At 38.9% G+C, this 17758-nt stretch overlaps 4 protein-coding genes across 4 annotated transcripts; 2 read left to right on the forward strand and 2 right to left on the reverse strand.

Annotated features, from left to right (window-relative positions):
- Positions 1–425: 425 nt before the first annotated feature.
- sar1ab (secretion associated, Ras related GTPase 1Ab) lies at positions 426–4390 on the reverse strand. The gene is made up of 7 exons (XM_067236174.1): positions 4014–4390; positions 3016–3088; positions 2713–2832; positions 2478–2543; positions 2231–2334; positions 2010–2141; positions 426–1924 (listed from the first exon to the last, which is right to left on the reverse strand). The coding sequence occupies exons 2-7, from the start codon at positions 3071–3073 to the stop codon at positions 1808–1810; spliced, it is 597 nt and encodes a 198-aa protein (XP_067092275.1). The 5' UTR covers positions 3074–3088; positions 4014–4390; the 3' UTR covers positions 426–1807.
- A 124-nt stretch (positions 4391–4514) lies between these two features.
- Positions 4515–8590, reverse strand: ppa1b (inorganic pyrophosphatase 1b). Its single transcript, XM_067236173.1, has 11 exons — positions 8430–8590; positions 7765–7829; positions 7280–7333; positions 6932–7051; positions 6711–6797; positions 6265–6391; positions 5799–5926; positions 5435–5520; positions 5191–5266; positions 5048–5087; positions 4515–4794 (listed from the first exon to the last, which is right to left on the reverse strand). The coding sequence occupies exons 1-11, from the start codon at positions 8488–8490 to the stop codon at positions 4766–4768; spliced, it is 873 nt and encodes a 290-aa protein (XP_067092274.1). The 5' UTR covers positions 8491–8590; the 3' UTR covers positions 4515–4765.
- A 253-nt stretch (positions 8591–8843) lies between these two features.
- eif4ebp2 (eukaryotic translation initiation factor 4E binding protein 2) lies at positions 8844–12832 on the forward strand. Its single transcript, XM_067236722.1, has 3 exons — positions 8844–9138; positions 10049–10228; positions 10401–12832. Exons 1-3 carry the CDS (start codon positions 9006–9008, stop codon positions 10430–10432), a joined length of 345 nt encoding a protein of 114 aa, XP_067092823.1. The 5' UTR covers positions 8844–9005; the 3' UTR covers positions 10433–12832.
- A 1055-nt stretch (positions 12833–13887) lies between these two features.
- rps24 (ribosomal protein S24) lies at positions 13888–17131 on the forward strand. The gene is made up of 5 exons (XM_067236830.1): positions 13888–13949; positions 14790–14855; positions 14950–15159; positions 15457–15570; positions 17042–17131. The coding sequence occupies exons 1-5, from the start codon at positions 13947–13949 to the stop codon at positions 17042–17044; spliced, it is 396 nt and encodes a 131-aa protein (XP_067092931.1). The 5' UTR covers positions 13888–13946; the 3' UTR covers positions 17045–17131.
- Positions 17132–17758: the final 627 nt, after the last annotated feature.

Below are 17758 nucleotides of genomic sequence, written 5' to 3' on the forward strand. Positions count from 1 at the left end.
ATTGAACAATAAATTCTAATTCTATACGGTTTTGTTCGGCTTGACATAGCGTCCATTATCTGGGTCGAAGGTAGGCACTAGGCAGCGAGGGGCGGAGCTTCAGCTCCCTCAGGCGACACGCCCACTCAGTCTGATTTTTTCACGATTTCAAAGCTTAATTTAACATACTTGTCGGTGTTACTTTTTCATTCGAATTTGGATGGGTAGTTAATAACACGTTATTCTGTGGTGTGGCGAACTTAAAACTCGCCAGTAGGCAGTAGTGGTCGATGCGGCGTCTACTCTTTATGCCTACGTTGGCCATTTGACTGCTTTGAAACATGAAAGAGCGTAGTGATCTTTAGACAAGTGCTTATCAGAATCATGTAACATAATTTATGAATGAATTGTAAGCAGGGATAGGCTGTAAAGGGACAAACGACTCAGACAATTGACCAACATATTTATTCAGATTTCGATCCAAACCTAATACTATAATACATTAATAACCCATTTTGCTGCCCCTTTTGTGCTGGCAGTGACATCATTTCAGATAAACTGAAAGGCATGCTAAGTGATTATTTACAAAATGTATTATTGCACCCCCAGGTAGCGTCACGTACCTCACTTCTCAGTAAAACATAAGTACTCTCCTATCATATCTGCATTGTGTGAACAGTAGATAGTCACCAAGTTCAAATGTTAACAGTCAATTAACCATAAAAAATACGTAGGTAGGTTGAGCATTGTAGATAATATGGAATCACTTACATGGCTTGTCATGACTTCTGCCACTGTTATGAAATCCTGATACTGTACAAAAGTTATTTTAGTAGACAAACAAATAAATAAAACGAGTTCACTTCAAAATAGGAGAAATAATGCACTTGTGGTCACATTCATTAATTTGGCTGGTGGTATTTAAATAGGGATTAAGCAAAACACGTAACAATCAAAATATTAATACTGATATGGAGAAAACTTGTTTAGTGTTCACTGTTTAATAATACTTCTGTGGTCTGTAATCCTCATATGGCACACTTACAAAGTATCAAATAAAGCAGGATTCTGAAAATGTAATCCAGCTATTCAACTTCATAGTCAATATGCCAAAGTACAGCTGTGATCAGACCATTCCCCACCCGTTTTCTGTATGATCATGTGATGACACATTTTTAGATAGGAGAATGTCTAAATGTCTGTTTAGATTTTCATGAGCTGAAGATGTGCGCTGCTAAAAAGAAACAAACCTGAAACTCTTAAACTAATCCCCTTCTCTGTAATTCAATACCGCAGACTAAAAATACACCATGGTTAGAAACCAGTTGAGAAGGATGACATGTTCTAATCTGTGAGCGTGAAGGGGGTTACTTACTGCTCAGTTGAAATGGGGGGGGATTCCCCAAGTTTGGAACATTTATGTGATTGCAGTTGGTGCAACAAGGTACACAACCTGGTGCACAACCTGGTAACACACTGTGTTACCAGGTTATGAAGGTGCACTGAGTTTAAAATCAAAGAAATCACAGGTGAACTCTACCTGGCTTTGGCATGGAACATTATCACACACCGCTTCTAGAATTTCACTTCACACAATAATGGTTTGTAACAGTTGTTCAGTTATCAATGGAATTCACTTTTAGCGACCTATGATATTCAAGCAAATGAGTATAAAGAATCTCAAGACAAATTATTTTGGGGCACTCCAACTCAAAATAAATATAGCACGCTGGTAGCTACAATAACAGACATCCAGCAGGTAGATTTGTGCAACTTGTCGTCTTGTGTATATACAAAATCCTTGATAAACAAGATAAATTAAAAAAGGTCAGTCAATGTACTGCGAGAGCCAGCGGAAACCATCCCCATAGCCCTGTCTCTTCAGGACACTGCACATGTAAACCTCCATTGGCCTCAAATTCAACTCCTTCAGAGACACTTTGCCCTGTCGGGAAAGCACAGACATAACTGGGCTTAATTTGAATTCAGGAAACCACCCACAGAGAGTAAGATCAACCAGACATCCTTACCTTTCCGGTTGTGTGACCATAAAGACCAAACATTCCTACGAGTGCCTCCTCACTGACGGCTTCTGGCCGGTCGATCTTGTTACCCAGAATGAGGACCGGCACATTGGAGATGGTCTCATCTGTTAACAGTGCCTGGAAAGGTCAAATAAAAATACAGCGAGTCTTTTGTTGTTCCCAATCTGAAATAAATATTTGTTCGAGTCCTAGAGGGAGAGACTTACATCGAGTTCAACTTTCGCCTCTCCTAGTCGTTCATGATCAGCACAATCCACCATGTAAACAATGCCATTTATTGCTGGGAGATAGTTCTTCCAAATTCTCCTTGCTGGGAAAATCAAACCAATGTCTTTAAAGTAAACGACCTACTTTAGGCGTACTGTCTCTCTTTCTAAGATAATCACATAAAACACAATGTGATCACTTTTGTAACAGAACCTTCTCACATGATTTAATACAATAATATCCCACCTTGAGTGTGCCCACCAAGATCAAATGTTGTAAAGGTCATTCCTGCAATAGTCAACTCCTCAGATGCTGAGGTAAAAAAGAACAGGACCATGAGTTACAATAGGGTACAGGAAAACTCGAGCCAAGCAGAGTCCCACTACCTAAATACACAGCTTCAAAACAAGGGCATGGAGATTGCAATGACATTAAGGATGTAGACACACAAGACATTATGGCACATTTGCCATAATCTTACTCGGATGTAGTGTTGGCACATGTTGTCCCAGTCTGTCATCTCTGAGCATATGTAATAGTGTTGTTTTCCCAGCATTATCTAATCCAAGGAACACTAACTTTCCAGTCTTCTTGTATAAACCTAGAGGTAAACATAATATGATACTTCAGATTGTTGGGCAACAATTAAAAGGTTACTTAATAAATACAATTTAATCATGTATGACTTCATTTAAACATAAATAGAATAGTAGAATGTGTTTAGGGGGAAATGCACACTTAATACACTGATCAACAATAATGTAATAGGTGAAACAACTCGAACCTAATAATTGTAGAACACCACTGAAGCCCCTGTAGATCCAATCAAATATAAAAGACATGTCTGTTTCCTTTACCTGAAAAAAAGAAAACATCACATTCATGCACACACAATGCTTTCGTCAACTCAACTTAATTATTGCTTTAAAATGGAGGGCCAGATGTAGCAACAATTCTGAGGCAAGTTTTTTTTTGCAGTGATTAAACAAGATTGGTTAGATATTTAACAAGAATTTTTCTTAGCAAAAGAAGTGCTAAGCAAATATCACAGTACGGAACCTCGTACTGAAAGCTCATTGTTCAAATTTATTTCATGACTTGGGATTACCTAGTTGGTATGTGTAAGCTTGAAGTAGGCTACAGTAATGGGCTACTATCAAGCCATTCACGAAAATACAAATATCTACAAGCAAGCTTTATTACATACGTTAAGTATTCCGGCTGATGATGCTAGACTAACAGCGCCTCAAACTATTTTCACGGACAAGTTGTGTGAGCAGATGACACTTGATACCAGGTACTTGAAACACACATGCGCGCACAAACACACGCACACAAACAGCTGTTACTCTCAGTGCTTGCTGTGAATATCTTGACAGTGACCTCGTAGGAATGCAAAAAATACTTTAATAGATTTGTATATGGAGTATGGCGAACTAAAAAGAAAACACGTTTTTACTCAAATGTACGTTAACAAGTTACATTGAAAATGTAACACAGACTCGTAAATAGCACAGCTTTGCCAGGAGCCAGTTAGGTGGCTGCCAATCAACATACGTAAAATCGATCCCTGACAATGCCCTTAGTTAAGAGTAGGCTAGACTCGATCAAGAGTAAACAACATTGTAAACACGCTGAGTAGGCACAAAAAAAAATAAAGTTAAAAACACCATTAATATAGCTCAACCATGCAGAAATGAATGGGTGTCACCTCTTGAACGTTAAACTGTACTGACCGCATTAGACGGATATGGAAGCAAGAGATGTACTGTATTCTTTTACCTTTATTTGCCGGTTAATCCACTCCTCGAACGTTACTTTTAAGTCCTAGATACCAGTCAATGACGGGTCCAAATTTGACAGTTCACCGGAACTGCGTAACAACTGTTTTTGGCGAGGTGGGTCACGTGGGAAAATATGATCCGTCCAGCTGACATTTTTTTTGTACATGAAGAAAAAACGATCGTTGATCAGGGATTCATCCTTGGACACAGTTTAAATTTAAATAAATTTAAATTAACCATTATATCCTTAATATCGAGGGAATAACAATGTGCACTGCCAAATATAGATGTTTATCTAATGAACGAATGAGGCAACAATGTGGGTAAGCAGTCCAGTAGAGGGCAGTACAACACGTATCTTTGTAGCCCTATTCATCCGAAACCATTACATTTGACACATTTGGTTTGAGATTGCTTTCAAGAAAATGTAAACCATCAATGATACAGTCTGCAGAAAATAAAACAATGTTCACATGAATAAAAAATCAATAGTCCTCAATGACTACTTAAACGGAGGCTTTATTAAAGCAATTTAGATTACCCTATACAGTACAGAAGTAGCTAGGCAGGCCAATGCCTGAAATCTACTTGTTTTAAAGATCCATGTTAAATAACAGTGAAAAACAAATTTGACATGATTTAGTAGTTTTGCTTTTCTTTCTACAGAACCTACTCAGAATCTCTAGTCTGTGGTCGCTTCAAGTGCATGTCTCTTCAAGTATGCTTTCTTTGGTTCATCTTGTGAAGATGTCACTTCTCATAGTAGAACCATTTATCAACTGGGGAACAGAAAAACAATGATTAGATGCAGGGCTCTCAAGTCTCACGCATTCACCGTGAGACTCACGCATTTCAGCCATTTCTCACGCAACACCTTGTATTTCTCACGCATTTCAACCATTTCAGAAGGGATAATTTATGTATATAGTGGGACAACCCCCCCCCCCTGGTTGGCTGGAATCAAACCAAAACCAAACAGCTTACATTTACATTACATTTAGTCATTTAGCAGACGCTCTTAGCTCAACTTACCTGAAGAAGGCATAGGATCTTTTGTTCCACAAGGGCATGTCTAAAAGCAGACACCAAAAAAAGGACCATGTTATAAAAGCGGCTGATTTCTTTGGAGCAGACCATGCAGACATGACAGCAGTAGAGACACAGATGATACCCACCCCATCAACAACAGCCTTTGCCTCGTCCCCTGAGCAGCAGAACGGACTGTCGCTGGTCGACACGCATGTGTTTTTACTGCAGAAAGGGAGAGCAATCAAAACGGTTTAGTCTAATTCCATGGATGAGAAATTAATTGACAACGAACCTTTGTTCTAACCATTGTCCCTCTCTTCTGGGACACAAACTTGGTGCAGTCAATCTAGCACACTCAATATCAAGTCCTATATTCAACTTCCTTCTCACCAGTTCAGTTCCCCAGCCTTGGTTTGTTGGGAGATGAGGGCCTTCCAAAATCCATTGGTGCTCTTGATTGTTTCAATAGCAAAATCCTGAGAGAAGAAATACACACAAGTCATCTGAGATTTCCTAATACAAGCTAGCCACTGGAATATGCCTCAAACTGTTGCCACATAATTTTACAACTTGAAAAATGGCCACAAGAGAGACACTTTTACATTTATTAGGAAATCATTCCCAGATGATTAGTCGACCAGAAACTCAGGATTTTACATTGTGGCCTGGTGAGCGAAATTATATTGCAGAAAGCAGCTAAAGCTCAAGCAAACCCCCCACACCAGGCTGGAAAAGTTCAGGCTACAGTACACACCTTGTCTTTGAACTCGCCATTGAAGGCAAATTTGTTTTCTGGTTTCCCATCTGGGACTTTGTACCTCCTGAACCAGTCAACAGTGGCATCCAGGTAGCCTGGCTTCAGTCGCTGCACATCACTAATATCTAAAACACACAAGAAAGTTTGTTGAGCTTGGAAACAATGGATAAATACAGTAGAAACACATACACTATTGGTCCTTTGAAACTAAGCCCTGAGATGTTGTATCTCAGCGACCAGGCATTGTGCAAGAGTAATGTCTCAACCACAGTATTAAACAGTACAATGCAGCTAAAACGCCATCTGTAAAGAGAAGTATCAAACATTTCATGGGTTGTTGTTTCTTGACAGTCACCTCAAATACAAAATCCAGAGAAAAGACACATTTGCAGGCATTAGAGACGTAATGTACTGCTAAGTGCTGCTTTCGGTGCCTTTAAGAGTTTTAGAAACTCAAACTCACTGTTCATGTCCTTGGCTTCAGGATCCTCCACATTAATTGCAATGACTTTCCAATCAGTCTCCCCTTCATCAATCATCGCCAAAATACCGAGTACCTTTACTTTGATAACCTCCCCACGCGAGCATACCTAAACGGAAGATGTCACACACTACCTCAGCTTATCGTCTGCATGACATTATCATACTATTGCAAAACAATATGCTTTTTGTAGTAAACACATTTTGTTATATTGTTTGTCTGTCCATTTGTATAGAAAGATAAATATGCATGTATACACTTAAGATTAAAAAAAAATATATGCTTAAGTAGCTGAAGTTATCACTTTGGAGTATGTTAACTGGATGATGACAGCATGTACTGAATGAAACAGTGCATAATCACTCTCTGCAATGCATCAGCGCTGTATTGTGCAGCCTAAACATGTTTGTTGATTTTGTATGATTTACCTTGGTACCAATTTCACAAACATCAATAGGATCATTGTCACCACAGCATCCAGTGTCCCCGTCTTTGTGTCCAGGGTCTTCCCAGGTCTACCAACAAACAGTGTGTCAGCTCAATACAGTGACACCAATTAGGTATTTCTTGTGATTTGTATTAAATGTAATAACAGTTCAGGCCTATTATAAATGCAATACACATTTTCTACCGAGTACGAAAGAATTACTTGGGGTATTGCTCCATAGTTCCAGATGTAACCTTTGTGTGGAAAGACATTGGCAACATATCGCAAGTTACCCTTCTTTACGTCCTGCTTGATGGGATTAAGAGGGTCTTTTGTTGCTATCTAAAAAAAGAAAAGGGAAAAACATGTACTTCGAAGCTTCAAATAATGTAATCAAGAACATGTTTTCATTGTTATTTTAATTCTTATTTAGAAACAGGAACCCCACCTCAGCGGCACAGGTTTTGAATAGCAACAAGTACATGTTAGCTTAATTTTTAACTCATTTAAAAATCCGAGCAGCCAATAGTAAAATGCCATTAAAATATTCAAAAAAAAAATTCACAATACCTCCATCTTTGCATTTGTCCATCTTGGTACTTCAACAACCACGTGGAAGATATGCTGCAGCAAACAGAGCAGTTTGTCATATTGCAAAAAGATGTATTCCACAATATTCTAATTGATACATGTGCCTCACAAAGTTACAGTCACATAAATGAAAACCAATAGTACAGTTCCTTTATGGCTACATGATTATGATGGAAGAGTAGTTGAAGATATAAAGTGCCATCAAAATTACATAACCTACGTTATTCCTAAGAGATAAGATAACAGGTATCGATGATTAAACGTTAACCCAATGCTTAAGGACTAAAGATCTGTTGGCTTGACAAATAGACTATGAAACCCAGCAACAAAATACTTCCCAATCCCATTTTCTAACCATTGATTCAAAGGTTGAGCCTATTGCCTGCATCTACTTATAACATTCACAATTCCAATGGGAATCAATTATATAACTTGATTAAATGTATAATGGTGGCATGCTTTACCTGGCTCTCGTCAGCATACATTGATATATCATGGAATGGGGAGATGTACTTTCCTTCAGCATTTTCTGAGAGGATACAATGTCATGAGAATAAGAAAACATTGGTGACGTTACTACACCCCCCACACCTAGGACGCCACGGTGGCACCCTCCCTTGGCTGTCACTACCTGGTGACAGATGGGCGTAAGAACATCAAGAATTTCAAAAGGAAATAAAACTGAAATGCAGGCCTAGCCTTTTCCATATCGTTACGTACATAGTTCTATATACATACAATCTCCCTACGGATAATCTTCAACAGAACAAATAAAGTAGCGAGAATCTGACAGTAGTTTAACTAAATTCTTTCATTCCAGTTTTTCGGATTTTAGATACCGGCAAACCCAGTTGGTGTCACTTCAATAGTATCGTTTCTAGGCACTAGCACATCTCGCGATCAATTGCCATTTCATTTACCTCACGCTACATCCAGAAACACAACCATTTTAAGTGTGGTTACTTTGGTTAGACCAGAATATCACAATACAAGTGACACGTGGGATGCTAGCTGGCTTAGATTAGCCATTTGGAGCTGCCCAACCTAGCTAGTGCTAGATTATGACACGTCTATTCATTGTGCCTTCTAAATTTCACTTTCAACTTGCCAAAAAGTGAAGTACACTTACTGAAAAACAAACGATAGCTTAATGTGTTTGGGTTTCCTCTCTCTTCGACAGTGAAGCTCATGTTTCAGCCGGGTTGATTTTGACTTGCTGTATTGCAGAGATGGGCTAGTGTGGTTACACACGTACTACTACTAGGTGGCGCTCTGGCAGGTCCATTAGAAGAATCAGGGAATCAGAGGCGCATGCGCTTAAAGAAAGAACGAAAGAAAGATATTTGTATGCATTTTTCTATATAAAAAAATTATAAACGGATTTCTTAAGACCATTCTGTTAGTTGTCTATTATTATCTTGAATGTACTATATCGACATACATATTTCCGTTTCCAAAGCTTCATACACGTGCGTTTGCGTAATTTGCTGACTTCCCTTGCCTCATATCCGCCCGGTGATTGTTGTTCTTCCTGCCTGGCGGAGGGAACGGACGGTGCTGAGCTTGACGGCTGGGAGGACGAGCGGATCGACAAGAAAGCATAAGGAAGAGAAAAAAGAGAGGGAAAGACCGAGGGTTCCACCGTCCATAGGGAAAAGCCACCCATAGTTTGCAATTGTTTAATTTGTAATCAAATTCGGTTAAAATGTCGACCAGTCGTCAGCTTAGCGAGAGCAGGGCCATTCCTACTAGGACGGTGTTGATTAACGATACAACGCAGCTACCTCATGACTATTGCACCACTCCTGGAGGCACTTTATTTTCAACCACTCCGGGAGGTAATGGGGACACTATTGTATATTATATGTATTAATGGAATGACAATTTTGGTTTCACTCTAGTTTGCACAGAATTGCAGTAACCAATGCTATGGGTTTCCAAACGTGGCCTACTCTGCTGTCAAAGCACCAAAACAAAAACAATGCTTTGCCCCGCCCCCGTTGTCTCATGCGGTTAAATGAATGGTGTGTCTTTAACGCAATAATCTTTCTTCCTTACGTTTAAACATCATAATAATATATTTTACGATTACGTTTTTGTGTTTATTATCTGTTGCATCCCGATCTTCTTTCACTGTCAATAACGCTACATGAACGTGGTTGCATGTGGTCTTGACGTTCTCGCTTTCTTGTTTTATTTCGGTTACATTTACATTTAGTCATTTAGCAGACACTCTTATCCAGAGAGACTTACAGTAAGTACAGGGACATTCCCCCGAGGCAAGTAGGGTGAAGTGCCTTGCCCAAGGACACAACATCAGTTGGCATGACCGGGAGTCGAACTGGCAACCTTCGGATTACTAGCCCGATTCCCTCACCGCTCAGCCACCTGACTCCCTCGGTTGATTGTTATCCAAGCCCGAGGAACCTGTCCTGACATTACATTTTTTTTTACATTTTAGTCATTTAGCAGACGCTCTTATCCAGAGCGACTTACAGTAAGTACAGGGACATTCCCCCGAGGCAAGTAGGGTGAAGTGCCTTGCCCAAGGACACAACGTCAGTTGGCATGACCGGGAATCGAACTGGCAACCTTCGGATTACTAGCCCGCTTCCCTAACCGCTCAGCCACCTGACTCCACCTGACATTAGAGATCCGATTTGTTGAGTCACAGGAATAAATACATATTTTTTTCATAACAATAGTGTTAGACAATTCATACATGTCATGTTACTTTGTGTTTCACAGGCACTCGAATAATCTACGACCGTAAATTCCTACTGGACCGTCGTAATTCCCCCATTGCCCAAACTCCCCCGGCCCATCTGCCTGTTATCCCGGGGGTGACCAGCCAAAATGTCCTGAGTGAGAACAGAAAGAATGAAGCAAATAACCATATCAAGAACCATGATGGCAAGCCAGCCAATGGTGAACCCACTAATTTTTCTTGTTGGGCTAAAAGGGTTACCAGACAGTTCATCTTCACAGAACTGCTATGTATATTGTCAGACACATAATACATCGCTTTGTGTTCTTATGTTTTAATGATATGTGGTATAAAAGGTCATTATTTCCCTGATATTTATTTGTTTTCTTTAAGGTGAAGACTCTCAGTTCGAGATGGACATCTGAAGCTGAGGAACCAGACCAGAACAAGAAAATGACCTGGCACTTGTGCTAGTGGCTTGGCTTTTAAAAACACATGTTGTGAGCCCCTCACAGCAGCCTTCATCTTTAGCTCTCTGTCTTGCTGCTGGTTGTGATACGTGTAAACAATAAGAATATAGTACAGTGTGCTGTACATTAGGGCCAACTCTGGAAACAGTTAAAGGTTAGGTTTCTGGGTTTCAAGAAGTTGTATTTATCAACCCAACTATAAGGGTCTGAATTTAAAGTACCTGCCTACTGTCCAAATTAACAATTGTTTTTCCCAAGTCTAAACTTATTGTCATAACCATTCTGTCACTCAGAATCTTTACCAGAGCACACTGTAAAACTGACCACTTAAGATATGGAATAGCCCTCCAGACCCATACAAAACTATACTTTGGATAACAAAGTACTGGCCTTAGAATCAGGATTAGTGTGTACTGCAATTTTTATCATTCACTGATGATCTTCTTTAACAAATATTGTTTGGGTGTAATCTTTTGCTATAGAAATACTTGAATTGCTCCAAGATAACTTAGTTACTTCAAGTTATTCAGTCTGATAAGTTACCAGTGAAGCTTACAAAATAAAAAGGGATGCTGTGATTGAAATTTAATTTTTTTCAAATAAGATGAAAATTCTATAGTCATTCCAAACCTTCAATAGTTGATAACACAGTATATGTAAAACAGTATTTTATTTTATTTTTTTGTACATTTTCTTTTGTAAAATAATCTTTAATCAATAACCTTTTAATTTAGTTGATGGTGATTAAATATTTTGGGACTGCAGGCATTTCACCATAATCTGCAAATGGCCTTCCATTTAGATTTTCTTATGTTAATTATTAGTTATCGTGAAAGTTATGTTTGATCAGGAACTTATCTCCAGTACCTCTCCAGTAGCATATGATTAAAAAAGGATGCTAACATTGACTTTACAGAAGGAAATTCAATAGTAATGTTTTGGACCTGCTGATATCCTTTACATTTTCATTTAAAGACTGCGATTTCATTTGATGATCCATTTTGCACCTATGTTACAGATAAAAGATATCATTTTACAAAAGTCAGGTGTTTTGGAATACTTTTGTGTAATTGATTGGAATATTTGAGTTCCATTTACATCTGAGAAAACCATGGAGAGGAGACCACAAATGACTACAGAAATGGTGTAGATCCTAACAATATTTTTTGAATGAGATTCCATGAGATGTTTTGAAAAGTTGAAAGGATTTTCTATGCATTTTATTTTTCAATAACATAATTTTGCAGAACAGTTTCTCAAAATAACAAAAGCTGAATCAGGATATATTAAGGACTGTTTGTTCCCCACAACCTGTGAGACTGCCTCCTAGTGCATTACAGATGAAGAAGTGCAGAAGTGCATGTGTAGACAAGAATAAGTCTGTATGAGGGAATTTCTATCCCGTCTGGATTTACCTCTAGTCCCTGCTCACGTTTCCTCTAAAAGATCAAATAATCTGCTGTAATTTACATCCTATAGGCATAGCCAATTCAATCTATCAGAAATGTGATACTGGACAACTACACATATATCCCCACTGTGCTATAACTATTCTCTTTATTACCTTACTAAATCATTAGTGTCAAGTCTCTCTACCCATGCCTTACATACAGTAAACAGAAAGTTGGAGTGGACATTTATTTTCTTTTTTGTCAAATCTCTTCAACATAAATATTTATTTTTAAATGACTAAGTCAATACTATATTATGAATTTGAGAAGATTTATTTTTTGAAAACACTGTATTGTTTTAGATTTTTCTCTTTTAGCAGCTGGAAGATTTCCACTTTCCACCATGCAAGGGTTTAATGTTATTATTTTACAACCGGTTTCAAATTGGGTGAAACATGAGAGCTTACTGTTCAAGTGTCCATCAAGTGCTCAAACTTATTATGAAGACATATTTCCTAACCATAATCATAGTTCTCTGCTGATTGTATTTTGTCATTATAACAGCTAAATTGTCAACAAGCAATCCATGGATGCAACATACATTTCATAGATTTGTTTTATGAGTTACTGATACATTGTATTCAGATTGTTTGAAGTGAAACATTGTGTGTCAAAGCCTCATGACTTACAATTGGAATGGACAATGTCATGCTAAGCATTTGTAAATACTTAGCATTGCACTTTTATACGTTTGATTGTTTTGTTCTGAAGGCATCCAAGTTTGAATTGGAAACCCACTTTAGGCCAGCGGTTTGCATAGAGGGCTAACATTTGTTGCACAATAAGATATGAAACAAACTTGACTTCAGTTCTGAATCAAATTAATGCATTAATGTTCAGAGAAACGTCAATGCCAGAGGACACTGTTACAGATAAATAAAGTTCCTTAATGTGGAGGACTTCATTATGGCTTGTTTTTGTCATTGTTCTCACTGTCTGGGCCTTTAAAGAGATTATTTCATGGTGCAATGTAGGACAGATGCAAAGCTGAAATCACTAGAAACCTTGGCATTCAATTGGACATTGCAGAATGAGTGCCCTATATAAAGCAATAATGGAAAAAATTCAACAAACACTCTCACACACAGACACCGACACACACAGACAGACAAACATACTGATTCCTGCAAGTAAATTAACAAATTGCTCCAGTGGGCTATTTATTGTGTTTGCTTATTCGTTCTAACAGCCCTACTCGATTGTTGTTATGGGCTGGTTGTAGGCTACAGTAAACATTGAATTTGATTGAACTGATAAAAGTTTAAGACACATAACCACAAAAACAGGCATGTAAACATGCAAAGTATAGGTTCCATGTTACAAGAGATAAAATAAATGTTCCTGGGATAAAATAATATATATATCTATTTTACTTTGACTATCTAATCTGAACTCTGTGGCGGCATAATCAATAATTTCTATAAATTTACCGGATTTCTACTGGATTCATTTAAATCCAAAGACAGGCCTACCCACCGCATTTCAGCCATTTCTCACGCTTTCACGCAACACCTTGTATTTCTCACGCATTTCAACCATTTCTCACCCTGAGAAATAAGGGATAACTTGTCCCGCTACATACAATTAATGGACGAGGCGCAGGCATACTGAGATGATAGTTGTCTCGACAGAGCATAACTGTATCTGTCGTTGAGTTCTTGAAGAATTATTTTTCAAGGTGTTCACAGGGTGTCGCAGCCAGGTGTATAGGTTCCTCATAGCATTTAGGTAGAAACACAACTTATAGGCTAGCTACTCGTTCAGGCTATTAATTTGACTTAAAAATTCAATTTCTGTTCTATGAATTATTCTTGGCCACAGAATAGTCGTTCATTGTTGAATAAAATACATATGAATATTTGTACAAAATTAGGCTACGAAATACAATAGCTTTAGCGCCATTTAATATATTTTTCATCAGGCAAACTAAAGCGGCACGTTCTAAATTTCAGGCATTTTATTGGCTTCCGGCGGGTCCTTCTTTCTTTTCTACGTCCCTGAGAGAGGCTAACGCCAAGATGGTGAGTGTTGTGGCAAAATTTGTGAATAAATCCCTTTTTATCTTCGCCATCGCTGACCACATAATGTATTTACAAGTCGCTAATGTTAGTTGAAGATGTCCTTTGCAAAAGTACTTAATTATTAAGACGATGAGCTTGCTTGTTAGCGGTTTATCAAACTGGATGAAACCTGTGGCCTAGCAGTCTCCTTTCGGTATTGGGGCACACACTGTCCAGCTAGTTTGTTAATGAGCTATGGCATGTTTTTATAGTCCTGCGAGATTCTTCCGAATTGTAATATTAATGTTAGTTTATACGTCTAAACGTGTACAATGGCCAATCGAATAACTTAACGGCCAGAAGTACTGCCATTGCACACACAATATCTGTTAACGATAGCAACATTGGCATCAGTTGGTAGTACCTAGTTGGCTAGCCAACCTTCCCTAGTGTGAAACTGCTGAATAGATGGCTATTTTGGTAGCTATTTACGTAGCTAGTGTTGAGCAACATGTTATATTTGTTGTCTATGTATTGTGCATTGCATCGTAGGAAGATTATCAGAGTATGCTACCTTAGTAGAGCTAGCCTAGCATCCAAAGAAATGTCACAAACGATGCTTCTACCATGTTAAGCTTGATAAATTGCCTTGTTCTATAACGATGTCTGTTCTGACTGTTCTTGTTTTGAGTAGTTAGAAATTGAACTGAATCAATTATTCTTACAGAGCCAGCCATCTTAAAATGAATAGCAATTTATTCACAAGACAAGATTTGTGGTCTTATTCCTGACCAGATATGGAATGTGTTGATGTACTGATGCTAAATAGGACTTTGTTTGAAAATGGTTCTGTTGTTGCAGAACGACACCGTAACGGTCAGGACCCGGAAGTTTATGACAAACCGGCTGCTTCAGAGGAAGCAGATGGTAAGCCTATGCGCTTAACTTGCTCATAAGTCATCAGAGCGGTGTTGTGCCTGTGTTTAGCAAGATTGTGACCATACTTCCTGTCTTCTGTCAGGTTGTTGATGTCTTGCATCCAGGCAAGGCTACAGTCCCCAAGACTGAGATCAGGGAGAAGCTCGCCAAAATGTACAAGACCACTCCCGATGTGGTGTTTGTATTTGGCTTCAGGACCCAATTTGGTGGTGGGAAAACGACAGGCTTTGCCATGGTCTACGACTCTCTAGACTACGCCAAGAAGAACGAGCCCAAGCACAGACTGGCCAGGGTGAGGAACCGCGGTGTTGATTGATGTGCATCTCATCACTCCACTAAAGTGTCACCAATATCTTATCCTGTGAAGTTGAAACTGGGAGTTCAAGATCTGCATTGAAATGCTTGGTCCCTGAGCAATACCTGTCTTTTATGGTGCAATATAGCTTTCTGAGCAGAACTCACCTAGGAAGCTAATTTGATCATGCAACTAAGTTATTCCCAGACACAAACATGCATATGTTACACACCCAAGTTTTTCTCTATGGTTGTGGCGAAGCTTGCAGAAGTAGTAACGCTCCTGTTCCAACAGCACGGCCTCTATGAGAAAAAGAAGTCCTCCAGGAAACAGCGCAAGGAACGCAAGAACAGAATGAAGAAAGTACGAGGCACCAAGAAAGCCAGTGTTGGCGCCGCTGGCAAGAAGGTAATGCACTCCCTTACCGGGGCACATCCATCAGTTTAACCACTGGCCATTAGACCTGGTCTCCTTTATGCACTAGATCACATGTAAGGGGTGGGGCTCGCATGCTGTCATTTTCACCTATAAAATGTTTTTTAGTGCATCTTAAAGGAGATCAGACAGTAAGCCCAGGACAGACATGGAATTCACTTTGTTCTTTCCTCCATTTGTCAGTTTAGCATTTCTTACCATTTTCTGTTTATTTCCCTCCATTCTTTCTTATTGTTCTACGGGACTGTAGAAGGTAAAGTTGTTTATGAAATAGACTAACTGCAGTGTGCATAAGTACCCTATGAGTGGTGGTCCTAGCTAACTAAGACATCCCCATATCCTCCCATTTACACACTACCATCTTTTTACTCTATTTTCTAAATATAGTTGTGCCTTCCAGTAGTTTAAAATAGTTACTTCCTAAAAAATAAAGTATTTTATTGCACTAATTTTGTGTTGAAACTGGGCACTAATGGGGTTATAGATCCTTAAAATTAACTCAAATTGACGATTTAATCTTTGATAGACTTGACACAATAGGCTGTGATGGCATAGGAACAACCACATGATCCCAGTTTTCTTAGTAGCTCAATAGTCTAATGTTACCTTCTTAATTTTTGCCTTTTATTTGGCCTTCCATGGATTTCTTTTGCAGAAATAAGGTGTCACTCAGGTATACAAGCAGAATAGGCATGGTGTTCTATTGTGTTCGACATGACATCCCATGTCCTAATAGACCTGTGTATCTGCATGTTTCACCCTAGTCTCCCACAGCCTTACCCTTTACCTCTCCAAACATTCAAATTACCCTTCTCTTCACTTTTAAAATCCTCATTTTACCCTCCCTAGACAAAGCCTTTCTTCCCCTTAAATACAGCTGGCTTGTGCTAATATGTAATTGTGTATTTACCCACTTATAAATTGAAGTATATACCACTGGCATCACTTCTTTTGGAGTCTGACTATTGGTTAGCTAACATCTTTAAAGATTGTATGCTAACATTCACAAATGCTAAACGAAGCAAACATTTAAGAAAGATTGTCAAAACGGTTGACTTTCAAAATGTTTAAACTGGTGAATGAGACTAAAATCGTTCATGTTAACACCAGTGAATGACACGTTTGGGCATATAGTCCTTAGCCTGGCATTTGTCAGACCATTTCGCAAATGTGTACAAAACATGATCTGTCAGATTTATCTTTCCCAGACTACATTGCCCTGAGTTAAATTCTGCAATGTAACTATATCTAGCCATGTAAAGCTATTTTGTAACGATACATGACATAGCTCTGTATATCATTACCTTTTTCTAGATGCCCTAGTCAACTTCTTCCTATAGTAATACCTTTAGCTCCCAGATGTAATTTTGTCCCTGAGTAATGTCAGTAGATTGTAGACGCTTCCTTGATGTTCCTTGACTTTTGTTTTCCTGTGTCCCAACAGTGAGACGGGTGAACCAGGAAAGATCTTCGTGCTCAAGATGTTCTTGTATATTGTCATCAAATAAAAAAAAGTTTGGAAAAAAATTGAAAATTCTTGTTGTGTATTCTTTGTTTCAACTTGACCATTTCAGTGAAGTTGAATTCAGTGCTTTTTAGGGCATCACATCTCTTATGCAGTTCTAATGTGTCATTGGTTGTCACATTTTCTAAATCTTAATATTGATGCTTGTATGTAATTAAAGGTCCCATAGCATTAAAACTTCAGTTTAGGAGGTTATTTAACATTAATGAGTTCCCCTAGCCTGCCTTTGGTCCCCCAGTAGCTAGAAATTTCAATAGGTGTAAACCAAGCCCTGTGTATTCTTCTCCGCCTTTGAGAAAATGAGCTCAAACGCTCGGTTTTGAAAATCCCTCAGTGACGTCACAATAATCCAAAAACAGCATGTCATGGGATCTTTAAACAAGTAATTTATGAGGTCCGCCCGGAGTTCCTTAAGGCTCTGGATGTTGTAGGGCTGTCTTGGTAGACACGACTCATCGCGTGGACATCGGGGACTGGCAGACTGGGGTAGTGGTTCCCCTCTTTAAAAAAGGGGACCTTGGATTCAGGAGGAGCAATGTGGTTTTCGTCCTGGCCGTGGAACTGGACCAGCTCTATACCCTCGGCAGGGTCCTGGAGGGTGCATGGGAGTTCGCCCAACCAGTCTACACATGTTTT

The sequence above is a fragment of the Osmerus mordax genome, chromosome 5 (genome assembly GCF_038355195.1).
Source record: "Osmerus mordax isolate fOsmMor3 chromosome 5, fOsmMor3.pri, whole genome shotgun sequence".
Lineage (NCBI taxonomy): Eukaryota > Metazoa > Chordata > Actinopteri > Osmeriformes > Osmeridae > Osmerus > Osmerus mordax.

What these genes read in the sequence shown, in the direction of transcription:
- eif4ebp2 (XM_067236722.1), top strand. Translation starts at nt 9,006, where the DNA reads ATGTCGACCAGTCGTCAGCTTAGCGAGAGCAGGGCCATTCCTACTAGG. An exon ending in ATTTTCAACCACTCCGGGAG is followed by an intron (nt 9,139 to 10,048) that starts GTAATGGGGACA and finishes TGTGTTTCACAG; the next exon opens with GCACTCGAATAATCTACGAC. An exon ending in TGATGGCAAGCCAGCCAATG is followed by an intron (nt 10,229 to 10,400) that starts GTGAACCCACTA and finishes GTTTTCTTTAAG; the next exon opens with GTGAAGACTCTCAGTTCGAG.
- ppa1b (XM_067236173.1), bottom strand. Translation starts at nt 8,490, where the DNA reads ATGAGCTTCACTGTCGAAGAGAGAGGAAACCCAAACACATTAAGCTAT. An exon ending in GGACAAATGCAAAGATGGAG is followed by an intron (nt 7,052 to 7,279) that starts GTATTGTGAATT and finishes TTCTTTTTTTAG; the next exon opens with ATAGCAACAAAAGACCCTCT. An exon ending in TTTGTGAAATTGGTACCAAG is followed by an intron (nt 6,392 to 6,710) that starts GTAAATCATACA and finishes TCTTCCGTTTAG; the next exon opens with GTATGCTCGCGTGGGGAGGT.
- rps24 (XM_067236830.1), top strand. An exon ending in TGCTTCAGAGGAAGCAGATG is followed by an intron (nt 14,856 to 14,949) that starts GTAAGCCTATGC and finishes GTCTTCTGTCAG; the next exon opens with GTTGTTGATGTCTTGCATCC. An exon ending in CCAAGCACAGACTGGCCAGG is followed by an intron (nt 15,160 to 15,456) that starts GTGAGGAACCGC and finishes CTGTTCCAACAG; the next exon opens with CACGGCCTCTATGAGAAAAA.
- sar1ab (XM_067236174.1), bottom strand. Translation starts at nt 3,073, where the DNA reads ATGTCTTTTATATTTGATTGGATCTACAGGGGCTTCAGTGGTGTTCTA. An exon ending in TGTGCCAACACTACATCCGA is followed by an intron (nt 2,544 to 2,712) that starts GTAAGATTATGG and finishes TTTTTACCTCAG; the next exon opens with CATCTGAGGAGTTGACTATT. An exon ending in ATGGTCACACAACCGGAAAG is followed by an intron (nt 1,925 to 2,009) that starts GTAAGGATGTCT and finishes CTTTCCCGACAG; the next exon opens with GGCAAAGTGTCTCTGAAGGA.